Source organism: Symsagittifera roscoffensis, chromosome 9 (genome assembly GCF_963678635.1).
Source record: "Symsagittifera roscoffensis chromosome 9, txSymRosc1.1, whole genome shotgun sequence".
Taxonomy (NCBI): Eukaryota; Metazoa; Xenacoelomorpha; order Acoela; family Convolutidae; genus Symsagittifera; species Symsagittifera roscoffensis.
This window is the reverse complement of record NC_087070.1, coordinates 6,687,307-6,707,361: the sequence shown is the minus strand read 5'-3', so window position 1 is coordinate 6,707,361 and position 20,055 is coordinate 6,687,307. Positions and strand designations below refer to the sequence as shown.

The 20,055-nt window shown below is 35.3% G+C and overlaps 2 protein-coding genes across 2 annotated transcripts in view; one reads left to right on the top strand and one right to left on the bottom strand.

The window, feature by feature from the left end:
* LOC134853961 (uncharacterized) overlaps nt 1–20,055 on the top strand; it is a 192,383-nt gene that overhangs the window by 55,397 nt on the left and 116,931 nt on the right. The gene's annotated exons all lie outside the window — the stretch shown is intronic.
* On the bottom strand, nt 3,214–18,345 carry LOC134853962 (protein phosphatase 1F-like). The gene is made up of 9 exons (XM_063869980.1): nt 18,224–18,345; nt 17,833–17,994; nt 16,541–16,596; nt 15,251–15,524; nt 13,488–13,675; nt 12,013–12,240; nt 8,840–8,939; nt 7,745–7,902; nt 3,214–4,602 (listed from the first exon to the last, which is right to left on the bottom strand). Exons 1-9 carry the CDS (start codon nt 18,240–18,242, stop codon nt 4,486–4,488), a joined length of 1,302 nt encoding a protein of 433 aa, XP_063726050.1. The 5' UTR covers nt 18,243–18,345; the 3' UTR covers nt 3,214–4,485.

Here is a 20,055-nt window from a genome sequence, read left to right as displayed (position 1 = left end):
ATAATGCCAGATGAAATTGATAAAACAGGAAGACTAAAACATAAAACAGCTGGATTACATAAAGATAACGAGGTAACTAGCATCTGATATTGGTAAGAGATTACAGCAATGGTCAAAACATCAAAACAGGTGGTGGAATACTTGAAAGGTCATCACTTTTTATACAAAACTAAGATGTGACAAATCAACATCACAAACGCTATTTTTAAAAACTTCTAAGTTCGATCGGTAAGATTTTGTTTGATTAGGTTTACTTCAATCATTAGTCGCACTTAATTTGTTGCAACCATCTGGTACAAATCTAAAAATAAAATAGCACCGATTAAAAACAAACTCAACCACCGATTCTGACATATCGACCACAAATACACTGAAATAAGCAATTTAATCAAGTAGTAATTAGTGAATTAATCTTCAACGTAACATCATATCAACAACTAATTTAACTGTCTATAGTTTGGCAATTCTCTGTTTGAAAGGAAAGCAACGGACATCAAATTAAGGACTATCTCCAATATATCGCAGCACTTAGTACTTTGGTCAACCAAAAAAAAAAATCCACCAGTCAAAACCACAAAAGCATTACAGGAGAGCAGCAATGGTAAATATGTAGTTTTTCGATGATAAATATGAGCCATGCTTATTAACTTCCCCTGTTTTCGAAGTTTTTCAAGAAATGATGGTTTTTTGTAGCTATTCTTCGCTTTTCAAAGAGGGCTGAAAATCCTTTCGAAGAGGGGTGCAATTCCTTTCAAAACTCTCCTGCCTGAACATCAAAAGTGGTACCTCAAAATAATTGCTGCTCGCTCATAATATTCAGAGCAAACTTTACTTCACACCATAGCGACTTGCTTAGCTTCTATCAAACAATGAAATTACTTTGAAATCATCCAAAAACAAGTTCAGTTAGGCAGTTTTTTTATTCAATAGTCTCCGCTCCATTTGAAAGTTGTGTTCGGTAGTATACAGGCTTCGAAGTTACTTTTACAAGAACAAATAGTTGATAATGATGTCAGCATTTACCACAAGGAACCTTCTCCAGAACGGTGAATTTCAATAACTGAACTTCTGCTGGTTGTAATATTTGAGTAAACTCAAGAGGAAAAAAGAATATAAACTCGTATGTAAGTGTGCCACGTAGTTCCATCGCTTCTTTGTCTCTCCCTTCCATTTCTCAACCCCCCATCCTCGTACTTCACTTGAGGGGAACACATAACACAGTAATGTTGTCGCTGTTGTCTCTTCTCAAAGCCTCTTCACACAACAGTTCGGCCAAGTTACAGCTCCTCACACAACCTCCCGACTCAGTAACCTAGACCATACAAAACAAAGTTCGGATCTCTTCAACTAAAACCCCCTTTTTGCAAAGGGGGGAGATTCGTTACTAGGTATAAAGTTCTGTTATGCTTAACCGTTGATAATTTTCTTTATAGGAGGATATTCTTTAGTAGGTACCTGAACAATTTTAGAGTGCAATTGTTAAAAGAAGAGGAAGGTAAGAAAAGAGCCAAAATTATAACCAAGTTATCAGAAAAAAAAGACCTTACCTATCCAAAATTATGCAATTTTCGCACAGCCGTGAGTATTAAACGGAAATTCTGATATTCTTTCTGAATGCTGAAGTTCAGACCGAAACAAGATTGATGGTAATAAGTTTGGAAACTCAGAAATTTATAAACAACCTACGCTCGGTAAACGCGAAACGATTGAGCCGATATAATAAAACGTCGAAAACGTTAAGATAGTGCAAAGCAAGCGTACAAACATAGCCAATTGACAGTTGAAAAAGAGTCAAGTAACGCAAGTCAGTGAAAGAGTCAATGAACGCAAGAAAAAAACTCAACTTTTGAATTTCCAAGAAAAAATAGACAGCCTTGAAGCTCTTAGAATTTCTAGAACAATTTATGATAGACATATTTGATCAAAAAACCCCAAACTATTGTTGAGAAAACTGGATCAACAGGTAAAATTTTTATTTCGCTGGGAATCTGATATCGAAATTCCATATTCGAAATTAGAAGACTATCAGGTTTTTCAATAACATGCTTAAATTTATAGAGCGGACGCATTTTAACTAGTATACAAAAAGTTCATTAAAAACATCTGAACCTGCCCAATTTTTTGCGGGTCTCCTTCCCTACCTCTATATTCTATATATATATTCTAAGTGAAACTCAAAGGTCACTTAAAAACAAAATAAATTGCTCTCCAGTTACCCCAAATTAAAAAAGTTTCAAACGCCCATAATTTTCCCAAAAACTATCGCAGGGCAAAATTCACTTCAATTTTTAAACCAGGGCATTGATATGCTTCGGGTGGTAAAAATCCCATCAAAACTTCTTAACTGAAAACATTTCATACCGAGTACGCATTTTTCGAATAATTACAATAACCAGTTTTATCCCCGATATCGATTTTTTGAGCATTGTCTTATATGCATGCTCTACATTGAAGCTAAATGCTGAATTTAAATACAAAATAAGCTACCCATGTTCCAAAACGAAACTTGCAGTATAATACAAGCGATTGTTTGTGTAATCAGAAAAACAACTTAAATTAAATCCCTCGAATTTAAGTCGTTTTTCTGATTACACAAACAAACCTAACTGAAAACTCTGTTTCACATTAATTTAGACCCGAAATAGGCGCCTGAAATTCATTTAAAAATGATGTTTTTCACATTGTAGCATTATGATCATTGTTATTCTTTCTTCAACCCCTTTCTGCACTGTCTTCAAATGAAACTAGACAATCGTTTTATTCACAAAATAGCCCCAAACTTCAAACATGCAGAATAAGTGTACAAGCTGGGGGGCATTATCGATGACAAAAAATACCGATGCACATTTTAGCTAAGAAAAACAATTGTACGCTTTCAAAAAATGAAGCAAAAGCTCGGAACTTGTAAATTAACTGTGGCCTTCCTGCATTCATATAATGTTTCTGGGGAAAAAAAAACTAGCGTGTGAAAATTCAATTCCGTATGAAAATCTAATTACAAAATAAAATTGAAACTCTATTTGTTTTTTTTTGTGGAACTAAATCTATGTTATTTTAATTTGACAGAATTAATTAAAATTGTCTGGTGAATCCTTCGTGCCACAAGGACCGAAGGAGTGAAAATTATATCAGCCAATCAGAACTCAATATTAAACATTTTAAAATTGAATGGCTACTCAAAAGCATTTAAGAAAATTTGAAAATTTTGTCACGAGTTTTGAACAGTTGAACGAGTTCTGATTGGCTTAAGATATTTCTGTAACGATAACAGTCGTTAAAATGGTAAGCAGAAAATAATGCCAGATGAAATTGATAAAACAGGAAGACTAAAACATAAAACAGCTGGAGTATATAAAGATAACGAGGTAACTAGCATCTGATATTGGTAAGAGATTACAGCAATGGTCGAAACATCAAAACAGGTGGTGGAATACTTGAAAGGTCATCACTTTTCATACAAAACTAAGATGTGACAAATCAACATCACAAACGCTATTTTTAAAAACTTCTAAGTTCGATCGGTAAGATTTTGTTTGATTAGGTTTACTTCAATCATTAGTCGCACTTAATTTGTTGCAACCATCTGGTACAAATCTAAAAATAAAATAGCACCGATTAAAAACAAACTCAACCACCGATTCTGACATATCGACCACAAATACACTGAAATAAGCAATTTAATCAAGTAGTAATTAGTGAATTAATCTTCAACGTAACATCATACCAACAACTAATTTAATTGTCTATAGTTTGGCAATTCTCTGTTTGAAAGGAAAGCAACGGACATCAAATTAAGGACTATCTCCAATATATCGCAGCACTTAGTACTTTGGTCAACCAAAAAAAAATCCACCAGTCAAAACCACAAAAGCATTACAGGAGAGCAGCAATGGTAAATATGTAGTTTTTCGATGATAAATATGAGCCATGCTTATTAACTTCCCCTGTTTTCGAAGTTTTTCAAGAAATGATGGTTTTTTGTAGCTATTCTTCGCTTTTCAAAGAGGGCTGAAAATCCTTTCGAAGAGGGGTGCAATTCCTTTCAAAACTCTCCTGCCTGAACATCAAAAGTGGTAACTCAAAATAATTGCTGCTCGCTCATAATATTCAGAGCAAACTTTACTTCACACCATAGCGACTTGCTTAGCTTCTATCAAACAATGAAATTATTTTGAAATCATCCAAAAACAAGTTCAGTTAAGCAGTTTTTTTATTCAGTAGTCTCGGCTCCATTTGAAAGTTGTGTTCGGTAGTATACAGGCTTCGAAGTTACTTTTACAAGAACAAATAGTTGATAATGATGTCAGCATTTACCACAAGGAAACTTCTCCAGAACGGTGAATTTCAATAACTGAACTTCTGCTGGTTGTGATATTTGAGTAAACTCAAGAGGAAAAATGAATATAAACTCGTATGTAAGTGTGCCACGTAGTTCCATCGCTTCTTTGTCTCTCCCTTCCATTTCTCACCCCCCATCCTCGTACTTCACTTGAGGGGAACACATAACACAGTGATGTTGTCGCTGTTGTCTCTTCTCAAAGCCTCTTCACACAACAGTTCGGCCAAGTTACAGCTCCTCACACAACCTCCCGACTCAGTAACCTAGACCATACAAACCAAAGTTCGGATCTCTTCAACTTAAACCCCCATTTTGCAAAGGGGGGAGATTCGTTACTAGTTATAAAGTTCTGTTATGCTTAACCGTTGAGAATTTTCTTTATAGGAGGATATTCTTTAGTAGGTACCTGGACAATTTTATAGTGCAATTGTTAAAAGAGGAGGAAGGTAAGAAAAGAGCCAAAATTATAACAAAGTTATCAGAAAAAAAAGACCTTACCTATCCAAAATTATGCAATTTTCGTACAGCCGTGAGTATTAAACGGAAATTCTGATATTCTTTCTGAATGCTGAAGTTCAGACCGAAACAAGATTGATGGTAATAAGTTTGGAAACTCAGAAATTTATAAACAACCTACGCTCGGTAAACGCGAAACGATTGAGCCGATATAATAAAACGTCGAAAACGCTAAGATAGTGCAAAGCAAGCGTACAAACATAGCCAATTGACAGTTGAAAAAGAGTCAAGTAACGCATGTCAGTGAAAGAGTCAATGAAGGCAAGAAAAAAACTCAACTTTTGAATTTCCAAGAAAAAAAAGACAGCCTTGAAGCTCTTAGAATTTCTAGAACAATTTATGATAGACATATTCGATCAAAAAACCCCAAACTGTTGTTGAGAAAACTGGATCAACAGGTAAAATTTTTATTTCGCTGGGAATCTGATATGGAAATTCGGCTTTTTCCTTCCCCCCCCCCCCCACCTCAGACGAGCTTCAATTTTTTAGTGTAACGAGTGGTTTTACGAGGTTGATTATGAAGACCAAATATGTTTGTCATGGCCTAATTAGTCTATGTGTCAATTTTCATAACAATCGGACAATGTGGTCAACAAACTTACTTGTAAAAATTTGCAGGTGGGGGGGGGGGGGGAAGGAAAAAGAGCCGGAAATTCCAGATTCGAAATTAGAAGACTATCACGTTTTTCGTGACATTAACATTTTCGCTATTCAATAGTGGAGTTAGCCTTCTTTTTAACAAAGGAAACAAGCGAAACAAACAAAATAAATCAAAAATCACAAATGAAAAATCAAATTTTTCCTGAATAAAAATCATCAAAACCTATGTAAATGTCTTGACTACCTTCATTAACGCAGAGGCGAAGCTGTGCTTTGCAAACACTAGCGAAAAACTGAAAAGAAAAAGCTCCATAGAGTGATTTAGAAAAAAGGTAAAATAATCCTTGAGAAACGAAATTTTTGCTGTCCTGGAATCGATCCTACGACAAGGAGATTTATAGTCCCCTGTATGGCATCTGCGCTACGAGCCCTAATAACTAGCAAACACTAGCCACAACTAAAGCAGCTACATATGCTAATAAGTTGCCAATTCCATGCAGCAAAAGTGTCACCAAATACAAATCGACACTATTTTGCATGTAACAATTTGGAATATAACAAACTGGGCATCCACACAAACTTTGCAAGTCATAAATTGGAAAGCACAAAGCCAAATTATGTGTGAATTATGCATTTCAAAAACATTGCGGTAAATATTGGGAGATATCTTGAGTTGGAAAATTTCTGAAACCGAGTTTTTTCATTGTTGTTGTTGAATAGAATTTACAGCTACTGCTGATGGGATTGCTTCTTTATAATTTGAGTTCTTTATAATTTCCTACTTGAGTTTCTGCAGCCACTACAATCACACACAATTAGCTAGCTGCAGATTTCAGCTTCTGAAAAGTTCACGTTGACATAATTCCAAATCATCTTCAAAATTCTGTTTTCCAAGCCCATCAATCTAGTGAAATCATTCAATCTGTTTATTGCTCTACAAGTTCTAAGCGTGAATTCTCCTCTTGCTTTTTCTGTTATCGTTTTACTTAATTTAAAAAATTTCCCAATATTTCACTTTTAGTTCGTAAAATTTGATTGGACTCAGTTTCAATACTCAATTTAGCAAACAAAAGAATGTCATTTAATCGAAGAAACATAGAAAGTGGTAACAAATTCAGCATTTTTAGTTGACTGAGGTAATTGGCATATTTTGTCAGTTATCCACCGGATAGCTCTTTTTTGGAATTCTTCCAGACTCGACATGTCAGATCTTGTGAGCGCAACACAGTGAAACCCATACGTGAGACCCACAGTTAAACCCATATTGTGCTGTTGTTTGAAAAAATTTGCTTTTTTCACTGCATTTAATCAATGAAAAACGCATCAACTGCGTCAACTTATTACTAACCTAATATCAAAGCACATGCTATCAAAAAGCCGTTAAAGTGCTCCAAAAATGTCCCTAATATTTGCGACTTAGGAAGGGGAAAAAAGAATAGTCGTACTATAACACTACGCTCGCTTAAGTTCGCTAGAGTAATATCCAAACAAATTTTTTAAATCGGTGAAAAACATGTAATTACAAAACATGCGAATTACAAAATATCTTAAAAAATCAAAATCATGAAAAAATGGACAACCTTAAGTGTCTTAACTTAGTTAATTGGCACTTAAAACAGAACTACCAGATAAATTATTGAAGAAATTAAGTTTCCAATTGATAAATTTGAACTCAGTTATTGCACAGATGAAATACGCTTAGTCTAGTAGAAATTGGCAGTCTGTAATTTCGTTCCCATCTGTTGCGCAAAAAAAAATTCGAATTGAATGGTCCATTTCTAAAAAGATCGTTTCAAGAGTTTAGACAGCCCTGCGAAAACAATTTGTTCAAACTAGTTTAAAAAAAAGTTGACAAGATTTTCAAAACGTCACTTTCCTATATCTTTTTCATACATTGCGCTATGCTATAACATGATTATGTTTTATATACCATTCGTTTTTTTTATAGTTATTTCATAGTAATATTTCATCTATCACTCAAACTTCCTCTCTATATTGAAATAGTCTATAGCTGAGAATAGTTCAACATGGTTGCAACCGCGCATTCATACAGGTTTGGACAACCGCGCATTCATACAGGTCAGTAAGCAGACAAATACTATATTAACCAATCAAAATTGAGACAAGAAAGAAATTAATAATTATTTATTTCGAAGGCTTGCTTTCTCATCTCGATTCTGATTGGTCAATATAGTAATTGTTTGCTAACTGGCGAGTATAAACTCTCATTTGTCAAATACAGACAGCACTCCCTTCAACATAGATTCAACTGCGCTCTCTTTTCCCCACCTGTTGTGTGACTTGGTCCATGACTGCGCCTAGTTCATCGAAGGGAACTGCGTCAAAGAAGCCGTCTGAGGCGAGGAGGAGAAATCTATCTTGGGGAGATATGTCGTAGGTCTCCGTCTCCGGCTCAGCCGAAATCACCTCTTTCATCGACAGGTCACCTGAAATTTTAATTCAAAATTCAACTCAAAATCAATTAAAAAAATTCTCTGCGATTCGACTGCTTGAGAGCACATAACATCAATGAATTGATAACTAAAGCCACAAGAACTAATATTTATTTCAATGTCAAATCGTCAGGCAAGAAACACTGAATATGTAGAATAATATTAGTTTTAACTTGCTAAAACCCAAATTTGTTAGTCTTGATGGAAAAATCTCGCACGGCATTGGTTTTCCTCTTTCACTTAACTCAATCGTAGTTGTTTCACTGATCCAGCAATTGTAAGTATAATCTTCAAAAAAAATTAGGCGAATCATTTCAAAATTTATTTTAAGTAAATAATGGTGTTTATATAGTAAAAACGACCATTTTAGTCTATCAAACAATATTAAATTAATCTAATAAAATTTTTCCGAGAGTATTCCTTTCTTATAGTTTGTTGGGATATCTAAGACGGTCACGTTGATATAATTATGTCAAGGATCGACTAAGTAGTTTTGGCGTAATTTTTTATTGAGCAAAACAAGCCAAAAATGGTCGTTTTCGGAATAAAATTTGGGACCCGAATTTCGCAAAACAAATTGCACCATAATAATTCTGCTGGAAGCAAGTTTTTGTCTTCATTATTTTTTTGTCTAAAATCAACCCAATTTGAGAATAACGTGTTTTATTTTTCAAAGTTTTATTCGTTTTGTCCCGATAATTTAAATCAGCACTGTATTCTCATGCCCAAAGAACCGAATGTTTGAAAATTCTCAACAAGTCAATGACTTTTCAACTGTCCTAAACTGCCTGATTTTATCGCATATTTCCCTCGAATTTATGAAAATTTCTGATTGGCTGAAACAATTTTCGCAACGTATTCGGTCTTTCGCGCATTAGGAACACCACTGAATTAACACAATTTTAGTATCACAAGTAGAAATGCAACTCACCTATGGCCCTAGTGATGGTGAGACATCCGTTGACTCTTTTGGTGGTGCCCGACACTGCAAACACAAACCCACCCAGACCAACTATCCTCGCCTCCTCACTCTTAAGAAACAGACAAAAAGGTCAGTTAGCACAATCAGTACGAAAAATTACACAGAGGCGAAGCTACACTTCGCAAAGACAAGGGAGAAAAGAAGCTCTAAAAGGGTCAAAAAGTGAAAAAATGAACGAAAAGGTTAACAAAAATTCTTAATGGGGCTGAATCGAACCCCCGATCTCGAGATCAAAAATCACAAGTCATAGCATCTGTGTCACGGCCGCTCAGCAAAAGTTAAACTAGGGTCCCAGCTAACGATGGTGGTACCTGTTTGGTAAACAAAATTTTGAAATGTACTGAAGTAATGCGTAATTTTCGAAACGCTAAAAATTGGACAGTATTCAAATCCAAAGCTGCTTCCTATCAAAAGTACGCGAGAAAAGGTTTTGTAGGGGAGAAAAATCTCCGTTTTATTAGTTTCATTAATTTGGCACCGTAGTTTTCGAGAAAGACGAAAAACTTCGAATAAAAATAAAAATGGATTTTCGTAAGTTCAAGATCGACTTTCTACAAATATTAGAGCGTCGCCGCAATGCAGAAAACACTTCTAGTGCAAGTTCTTTCGATTGAACTTTTAATCATAGATTTGGCAGAATAGTTTTCGAGAAAAAAGCTTACAAAAACCGAACAACATTTCAAAACATGAACTTTTTTTGACTCATCATTGCTTTTCCTCTAGAACTAGGGCTTAGTTGCTATGCAAAAAAAAATCCCAGCACATGTTTGTTCATTCAATTGACCCCTTTATCTCATTTTAAGAGAATAGTCTTTGACCCTCAAAATTTGAAAATAGCCAATCGAAGATAGGAAAAGAGTAATGAACGCAAGTGAACATAAAAACACTGACTTAGTTGAAAAAACTCAACTTCGAATTTCAAAGAAAAAAATGGATGCCCTTTAAGCTCTTTGATATTCTAAAACAATTAAGGATTGTCCCTTTTCTGATAACATTAACCCAACTAGAGAAAACTGGATCAACAGGTAAAGTTTTTATTCCGCTGGAAATCTGAAAATTAAATTCCATTTTCGAAACTAGAAATCGCACACAGTTTTTTTGCATCATTTCCAAATTCGTATTTGGAGAGTGCTATTTACGTCATTTTAAGCAGATGAATTTCAATTGAATTCAAAAAGTGCATTATACCTAAGTGCATCAATATTTTAAGACTTTTTCCTGAAAAAATTAGCAAGACGTAGTATATAAGAGTCTTCACTACGTTCACTCTTAAAAAAATAACCATTTTCTAATTCCTAAACCAGCTTTCCACAAAAAAGTAAGGCGTAGCTGTTTATCCCTAGGAAATTCGTCTTAGCTGTTGCTTTTTCCGTTTTAACCCTTTATCTCAGATTTGTCAGGGTAGTTTTCGAGAAAAGTCCAAAGTTTCTAAAAAACCGTCAAACTTTCAAAAATTGCCTATTTTCTTAGGTAATAACCTTTTTCATCTAAAAGTTAGGTAAACACCCCTTGTGCGTGCTCTTTTGATTAAAACTTTATACAACTTCGGGTAACTTTTGAGAAGAAAAAAGCCAAAAAAAATGGGTCAAGAATTCACGCAATGGGTCAAGAATGCAAGCACGTACGGGAGTAGCCGATCTGTACTGCCGGTAGTTGCAACATTTTTTCAAAATGTGCTTAAAAACCAAATCCCATAAATTTTCATAAGACCCGTTATTATCAAACAGTAAGATGCCACTAATTAAGCGAAATTGAAATTATGCTATTGAATCGTTATTGAATACATGCTAAACAGCAAAAGCATAAAAAACACTTTTCAAGAACTATCATTTCCGACTTAGCTTTAGAAAAAAGTTGCATCGTAGTATTTACACTACGTTCTGCTTGTGTAATTCTAAAGAAGATAACTGTCAGCGGGCTACTCTCACGTGCTTATTTATCGAACCCCTCTTACCTCACCTGCCCTTCTCCCCCACCTCAAAATAACTGATTCGGTGATAGCAAAATAGACCCTCCATAATATCATCATTCATCATCGTATCTTTTTTATACACTTTTTCTCAATACTCAAAAGTGTTCCGAGTGTTTCTACGCGAAAACTTCTTGTCGTAAACTGGTTGAGAATTAGCCCCAACTCTAAAGTGATTTTGGATTATCGTTAAAGTGTTTCTGCCTTAAATTCGTCGGGAGATAACGACTCCTAATAATTTCTCCACCTTTACCCATCAAACACGTCTGAACTAAATGGATATCGATCATCGCAATATTTTTTTGTCTAGATACGCTGTAATTTTGTCAAATCAGAAAAAAAAATTATTTTACATATTTTTCACACAACTTTTTTTCACATAATTTTCCAATAACCCAATATATATCTCATTTGAGAACTGTTTAATCATTCATGCGATTCATTGCATAGAGAAACTTCGCTTCGCAAACACTTGCGAGAACACGACCAAAAAGCAGCTCTTTCAATTGAAATAAAAAAAAAATAGAAATAAGCCTCGAAATGGCCAAAATTCGGCTAGGTCTAGGATTCGATCTGCGACCAACAGCAATCAAAAGATTTTGAGTCTCACGCACTAACCACTCAGCCACGCACGCTTAACCACCGACAAAGACAAGTCACGAGTAAAGCAGCTACATACGCAAATAAATTGCCAATGGGATTTAGCTAACTGCCAATAACAAACTGAAGACATCCACACTAACTTTGCAAGTAACAAATCGCAAAGCATAAAGCCACATCATGTATAAATTATGCATTTCAAAAAAAATGCTAGATATATTGAGTTAAGAAAACTTCTCAAATCGAGTTTTTATTATTGTTGTTTTTTGAAACAAACAACTTTTTCGGTTCATTTGCTCAATTAAAAATGCATCAACTGTGTTAACTTATTACTATTCAAATGTCAAAGCAGATGTTATGAAAAAGCTGTAAAGGTGCCCCAAAAGTGGCACCAATATTTGCGGGCTTAGATTAGAAAAAAAGAAGGTTCTTAATAAAAACACTAAGCGGACGCCAGCATAAGGATACCAATCCACCAAAATAAAGCACCTGGTATCTAATATTGGTTATTTAGCATTGAGATCATTAGGCTTTTAGTAAAGGAGCAAGATACCTCGTTCTCAGTGTTGTGTATATCATTAAGCAGCACTACTTCTGTCCCATCTTCCGCCCCCTCCTCTTGATTTGTCGAATTCCTAGTCGGAGGAGACGAGTGGTACGAGGATGAGTCATCGCGGTTTCTGCGAAGAACTGTAGCCGCACTGTCTCCCACATTGGCGAAGTCCAGTCTGCTTCGTTCTCTGTCAACAGCAACCACAATAGCAGTCGACCCACAGGAACTCTAAAAAAACACAATTACTAGTTGTAGTTGCCTCGTTGAAGGCCAGCGCTTTATTTTCGTCTTATCGGTGTTATAATGTGTGTAGAAAAACGCTGGCTTAGTTGTGGCTATTTTCAGAACTTCCCGGGAAAAGTTATTACTTAATTTTGACTTAAATTGGTCTCGGAACGTTATGCTTTAGACAAAAAGTCAAAATAATAACAACAAAGGCTGGAAAAAAATTACTCCGAGTAACTAATTCACAAAATAATTTCAAATTAATAAATCGAAACCAATCAGAAAGGATATTTCACATAATAAAAAGATCTCACCCATCAAATTCTTAAAAGCACTCACCCATCAAATTCTTAATATGAAACTTGTTAATAATTATTATCTGAATTATTGTTTTTATCTTAATTATTACCTTAATAATTATTATCTTCTTATAAAGAGATCCGAAAAGCACTCAACCACCAACTTCTTAATATGAAACATAGCCAACAGGCAGTTGTAAAATAGCCAATAAACGCAATTAAACTTTTTAGAAAAAATCTCACTGTTCGAATTTCAAAGAAAAAAAATAGCTCTTAAAGCTCTTTGAATTTCTAGAAAAATTTATGACTAGCACTTTTTCGAAAAAATTGAACCAATTTGAGAAAACTGGATCAATAGGTAAAATTTTCCAATTAGCTGCGAAATCTGAAAATTAAATTCCACTTTCGAAACAAGAAGTCGATCTCGTTTTTCCTGAAAAAAAAAATTGCGACATATATAAGAGTCTGAACTACGTCAATCGACCCTTAAACAGAAAAAAAAACTAAATTCAACAAAACTCCGGAACACAGACTTGCATACACGCGTCATACCAACTAAACGATCACAGCATGCGATCTTAGAATACAAATCAAATTTGAATGAAACACTAGAATTTTGCTTTTCACATTTTTCCCTTCAAACGCCTATTATGGCTTTTTCAGTTCACATTACCTAACCCTGCTTTTCATTGCTTATCTGAGTAACCATTCATATATTAGAACAATCAAGAGATCCTGTCAGAAAAACACTCCCGGTCACTCGAATTGGGAAATGTCAAAAACTTGTATTTAACAAAATTATTTATTTTTCTCAAACATACTTGAATGAGCGAAGAGACACAAGGCCGCCTGAACGAAGATTATTGAAAAATTGCTTTCCTCAATATGTTATCGGGAGTTGTTGGATCATTTTTCTCCAAACTGAAATAAATTGTGAACTTGAAGACTAACTTTGGGAAATTTACGGGCGAAAGCTTCGTCTATGGCAAGAAATGTTTCCCTGAGACAGTTTGATAGATCGGGAGACTCACAGCTGCTCTCAACTGATAGTCTAGAGGCAACTTCCTGTTGTTGCGTTGATTCAGAAATGGAATCTGCTGCTTGTCCACTATTCCCTTTATGTGTATCTCCCGATGATTCTGAAAAGAAATAGAAAGATTCTGAAATAATACACAGAGGCGAAGCAGAGCTTCGCAAACACTTGCGAGAACACGACCAAAAAGCAGCTCTTTCAATTGAAATTTAAAAAAAAATAGAAATAAGCCTCGAAATGGCCAAAATTCGGCTAGGTCTAGGATTCGATCTGCGACCAACAGCAATCAAAAGATTTTGAGTCTCACGCACTATCCACTTAGCCAGGCAAGCTTAACAACCGACAAAGACTAGTCACGAGTAAAGCTGCTACATAACCTCTTAAATTGGCAATGCCATTCAGCAAAAATAGCACCAATATATATAGACTCAATTTTGCATGAAATAATTTGGAACAGGGTGACCACTTTTTTGAGAGAAAAATAGTGTTTATGACAATTTTCGAATTTTTTGTCGACCTTTTTTTTAGGTCGGCCGAAGTAATTTTTCAAGCTCTGCCAAAGCACTAAAAAGTCCCTGTTTTGGCCAAAATTTCTGCGCTGCAGCCATAATTTTGAATTAACAGGCTGAAAAAGTCAGTTTTAGGCATTTTGAAAAAATTTGAAAAAAAAAATTTGAAAAAACGGACAATTTTAGGGTCCGTCACCAAAAACCGTTGTAAATAGTGACTTTTAATGACCATTGAAAAAATAGTGACCAATTAGTAACCAAGTGGTCACCCTGATTTGGAATATAACAAACTGAAGGCATCCACACTAATTTTGCGTGTAACAAATCGCAAACCATACAGCCATATTGTGTATAAAATATGCATTCCAAAAAGGCGAGATGTAATAAATTAGAAATTTTCTGAAATCGAGTTTTTATTATTGTTGTTGTTTGAAACAAATAACTTTTTTCGGCTCTTTTGATGAATTTAAAATGCATCAAATGTGTTTACTTGTTACTATTCGAATTTCAAAGCACATGCTATGAAAAATCTGTAAAGGTCCCCCAAAAGTGGCACAAATATTTGCGACTTAGGTTGGAAAAAAAGGTTCATGCTAATACACTCGCTTCGCAAGTGTAATGATACAGATCTTGATTATAGCAAAAGTGCCACCATCAAATAAGTGAACACTTTTATTTGCGAGATAGATTAGAAAAAAGAAGGTTCGATCTAATACACTACGCTGATCGCGTTCATGCTGGTGTAAATAAATTCAATGATTGCTACACAAGCATTTGAAATCATTGAATTATTAGCCTGAAAGATTATCATGAGAACTTTTGCAGTGTTTCCAGACGTCCCTGACTCCTCCAAAATTATAGTTGATCATCACTATATAATACTTATTATGCAACCTCACTAGTTCTGCGAGTTAGCTTTTGAGCGCTGTTGACAAAATTAAATGACTATCTCAAGCCATAAAAGTATCTTACGAGTCGACAATAGAGTAGAAATCAACTGTGGCGAAGAGGATAACCAAAACCCACTTTTGAGGTCCCAATTTGCTTTTCGTAGGAAAAATACGGAGGAATTCAAACAAAAAGCTTCCCTTCAAAAAGAATGGGCGGCAAAATGGATAACAAAATAATATCTCGCCACTCCATAAATCTGTCAACAGTGAATTTCAGCTAACCTTGCTGAAAAGCATTATTTCCAGATGATGCTGATGATGTTTGTGTTGATATCTTTTCTTGGTCTGAGATTGAATTGATGCTGTCATTGGTAGTGGAGGGTGTTGTTGTTGTTGTTTTTAGTCTTGACTTTGAGTTGCGTCGCTGAGACTGTTGTTGTTGTTGTTGTAGTAAGGCACGCATGAAGAATGTTTGGAAGTTGTCCTGGCAGAATTGAGATGCATCGGAACCGCCGTGTCCATCAAACACTGCCACTATACACTCTATGTTGAATATCTACAACACAAAAGACGAATATTAATAAAATGGGTATTAAAAAATTCAGCGCTGTTAGACAAAATATTGAGACAAAATATTGAATTAAATTGGTAATTCAACTTTATCTAAGTTTAGTATATGTGTAAGTTTAGTCAATTCAGGTAACCAGGTATCACAACTTCAAAGGTTTCAAAAAAAAACTGAGCACTTGTACACATTGGTTTTTTGCTTCTAAGAAAATTCTTGAAACGATATGGTTTCTCGTACATAATATTTATTCCGACCATTGCATTGAAATTGGGGAGAAACTTAGCATTCGGGAAGGTCGTGAATCGGTTAGACATTTTTGATTTTCCTTCTAATTTCGAACGAATAACGCGAGCGAGCAGGCTTATAATCGGCTTACTCTATGACCAAATTGACAAACTCGACCATTTCTCGAAAAACATCCACAATATTAAAAAGGGAATGTTAATTATGAAGTATTATTACTTATTTTATACGCTTTTAAGAAAAACCTTCAAGAGAGATGATTTCTTTGTGGTATGTAATTTTCATTCCGACCATTGCATTGAAAAAGGGTAGAAACTTTGAAACAATTAAATTTTTGGATTTTTAGTCATTCCAAGCAAATAAAGCTTGCGAGCTGGCTTATAATAATCTTTTTAAAGAAAAATATGCCGTGAAACTTCGATTCAGGCCCTGGAAACTTCTATTTTTCCGATAATTAATAATACTTATCGAAGTTTTGTAACGCCATTTAAGAAAAAACGTTTAAAATTCAAAAAAATCTGCAAAACAAATACTATCTAGTCTATTTTACTTAGAGGATCAGTTATTCCTAAGTTTTAGGCTCTCGTTCAGATCCTTTGATCTCATTGCCCAAAAAAAATGACACTAATTTGAAAAAGCAAGAAAACGTTTTTTTTTGTAGCTTTTTTTTTTCAAGATTATGGTCGGTACATTCTGTGCAACTAGCACAGCAACCGGCTATCCTTGTTTATTTTATGTATTTTGATGAAATTCGTACTCACGTTCGGCTGGAAGTTGTTCAGTACCAAGTATCTGTCCTCCATTGTCTTTCTTCTACCTTTCAAGAAACAAACAGAACTTCTTTTATAGAGTTATTATTTGAAAAAAAAAAATCCCTTGAAACCACGCAACCACAACTACAGACATAACCACATCGCCGCCATTCTCCTTATAACGATTAGCCCAAATTACACACAGAGGCGAAGTTGCACTTCGCATACACAAGCAAAAATATGACTGATAATGCTACTGGGAAAAACTGAATGAGTAAAACTTAGAGTCTACAAAATTTCTTAAGTGACGCACGCCCATTATGAGTCTACATAATTGCTAAGTGACGGAAGCAAATTATGACGCATTAGCAGTACCAGTCTTTTAATAATCCTAATTTGCTATAAATCTAAGGTATACTCACAGTTCTTTCCTGAAAAATCCATATTTTCTCCCCCTAAATCAAATTGGGGAGAGGGGGGAAATTGTACGGTTGATCCGTCTGTGTTATTATCCTTAGCATTGGCTGTACTTAATAGCTGGTTATTTCTCAAACTGAACACTTTCAAAATGAACACATTTTGTCGCAACAATATTTGCGACTTAGTTGAAAAAAAAAGTTCATGCCAATACACAAGCTTTGCTTGTGTAAATACCATTTAGACCGTCATTTTGATATTATTTTTAATTTGGATAATTTTTTTAATTTTTATTTTTAATTTAAATTTTGCAGGTGGGGGGAAGGAAAAAGAGCCCACAATAGCGCATGTATATATGCAGCTACCACAGCCTGAAAATTGTCGGCTCCTCTGGTGATACAACAATAGGGAGGAGGGTAAGGGAAAATGAAAAAAAAAATAAATGAAACTCAAATGTGGGGACAAAGTAAAAGAGCCGGATGTGGGGAAAATAACGGCTCTTTTTCCTTTTTCCCCCACTTGCAATTTTCTACAATTAATTTAGAGGAGCGGTGGTGAAGTCTCAATCGAAAGGAGGGATGTTCGAGGCCCACCATGATCAGTGCTCGTTGCTTGAGGGTGAAGCAACATTACCCAGCCCAGAAAAACTGCCGAAAAATTGATAACCAGGGGAAAAACAACGGTTCTCTGTGAACAACTCAACAGCTCATATGTTGGTCCTTCCACTTGTGGCTAAATCGTCTTAAGACCAAAATACAAGCCATCAAGTTTAAAGACTACATATACTTTTGTAACGACGTTGATTGCTTAAATATTTTTCCAGCTTAAAAGATTGCGCACGAGCACTTGTTGGCAACAACTGAACCCTTCTAAATTAGCCTAACCTTGTACTGATTTCACATGTACAACCAGTTCCTCCCTGTCTGAATCTGTAGCCACCGGCACCTGAGTCGAGTCTGTTCCACCGATAACTTCATCTGGAAGTGGATGGTCGTCGATTCCATTGCTCAGGCGCTGTGGATTTGGCATCGGCTTACTGGCATTGACTTAAAGAAAACATGCTGCAACTATGAAGAACTATGATGTTATGCTATTTTAATTGCTTTGTTATGACTTTTTTCAGTGTGCAAGAAAAAACAATCAACTAACCCCGTTCAATTTCTGACAGCTTTAGTTGTCTAGAATTTGGCCAGCTTTCAGTCAAATGTTGTCGGAGTACATTTTTTACTTGATTAGACAATAATATCGAAAAATGAAATATCAAAAAACACAAACCTGTAGCTGTAGCTTCCATTCTGATGATGATGTCCTGGATTATCACAATTTAACCAAATCTCCCATACACAAATTTTCCCGAAGTTGACGAATAATAAAAATTTCTCATTTACATGCTAATCTGAAGAAATGACTCAATAAATTAGAAATTTCTGGCTTAATCGATATCTTCAACAAGCCGAATAGTTGAGTTCCGTGACAATTATGGTATGTTTAATGGTGTTACTTGAGAAATTACCAAACAAAACAGCAATTGCGCAACCTGTAAGCTTTTGGCTCAACCGACAAAAGAGAAAGCCGTAGATATTCAATCAAGTTGTGTCCCAGTTATGAAATGTGAAGTCATTGCTGATGAACAAGTCTATCTTTAAGCACAACTGTGATTCAAACATCTGTATAGACAAGAAACCACAACATTAAACACTCAGAAAAGCCCGCAGTTACAAGAAATTACTTCATAAACCAATAAATTTCTAATTAGACGATGCAGAGTTGAAGATTGAGATAACCAACGGGCCTTAATGTCAACCGAAACAACTTAGCTTCAGTTCTCAGCTCTAAACCGATGCGGATCTCTGATTTTCTTGAAGGGGGGTGTTTTTACACACAAAATACTAAATCATCACAAGCTGATAAGATGGCTAGTCAGTTGTCCGGCTGGCCAATATTTTTTTTTAAACTAAACAGAAATATACACCTACTTACATCATAACACAAATTCGCGGGAATGAATTTGAAAAGTCGATCTATTTCAAAAATCGATTCTTGGAAGCTTTTGACCAAAGGTCGCTTTTTTTCATCCATATTAATAATTGAAAGTGAGAAAATTTTTAGGTTGATTAGGCAAACTGGATTTCGTAAAAGAGTACTAAAGGGAATCGCCTTTTACGTAATTCATGAAAGGTCTATAAACAATATAGACTTTTAGAAATTAATAGACCAAATAACGATTTTTATAGCCCGATCTAAAAATAAAGACCAAATGGCCAGCCTGGGCAGTTTGCTGACCAAGTAGCACATAAAACTCCGACAGATTTAAGATTACCAACAAAATTACTCAATTTTCCTTCCTTCTTGTGGAAAGGAACTTTGTATTCTGGTTTTTGTCCATGCAACTTGCGGTACTATAAATGAACGAGACTCGGAGAAGAAATACTGTATGAATAATTTTTTCATGGCTAGCCTTGAGAATAATCGTTTTGAACAGGGGCGGATTTAGGGGGGGGGGGGGGGTTTGGACGGACGCTTTTTTCTCAGTGGTTCGACCCCCTGCCGACCCAAAGGGTCCCCCTTTCTACTATTTTGAGATATCCATATTTGGTGACGGATCCTAACAAGGTTCTGAAGGCGCCTTCGGTGCTAATATATATTAAATTTGAAGGGGGAGCGGAGCGCGCACCAAAAATGCGCGATTTTTTTGGTCAAAAGTTTCCAAAAAGTGCCTAAAACTGCCTTTATTGGCCTGTTTTTTTTTCAAAATTTTGCCTGCAGCGCAAAAAATTTGACCAAAACAGGGTCTTTTTAATGCTTTGGGAGAGCTCGGAAAATCAATTTGGTCGACTAAATGTTCTACAATTTTTTGAAAATCCGCCCCCTCGAGAAAATCCTAGATCCGCCCTGGTTTTGAAGTATCGCTTTTCAATAAACCTCCTTCAAGACAAAAGATACATGAAAAAAAAACCTTTATCAAAAATGTTATCCAAATTTTTACCAAGTTTTGATCTGTATTTTTTTAATGTAATTTTGGTCTTGAAGGCGGTTTGCTTAAAAAGCGTGATTTCCAAACGATTATTTTAACGGTAAGCATAATAGATGAAAAAAGGTTTCATACA

Coding starts and splice junctions, on each gene's coding strand:
- LOC134853962 (XM_063869980.1), bottom strand. Junction 13,676..15,250: donor AAATAATGCTTTTCAGCAAG/GTTAGCTGAAAT, acceptor ATTTCTTTTCAG/AATCATCGGGAGATACACAT. Junction 4,603..7,744: donor TGGACCAAGTCACACAACAG/GTGGGGAAAAGA, acceptor TGTATGGTCTAG/GTTACTGAGTCGGGAGGTTG.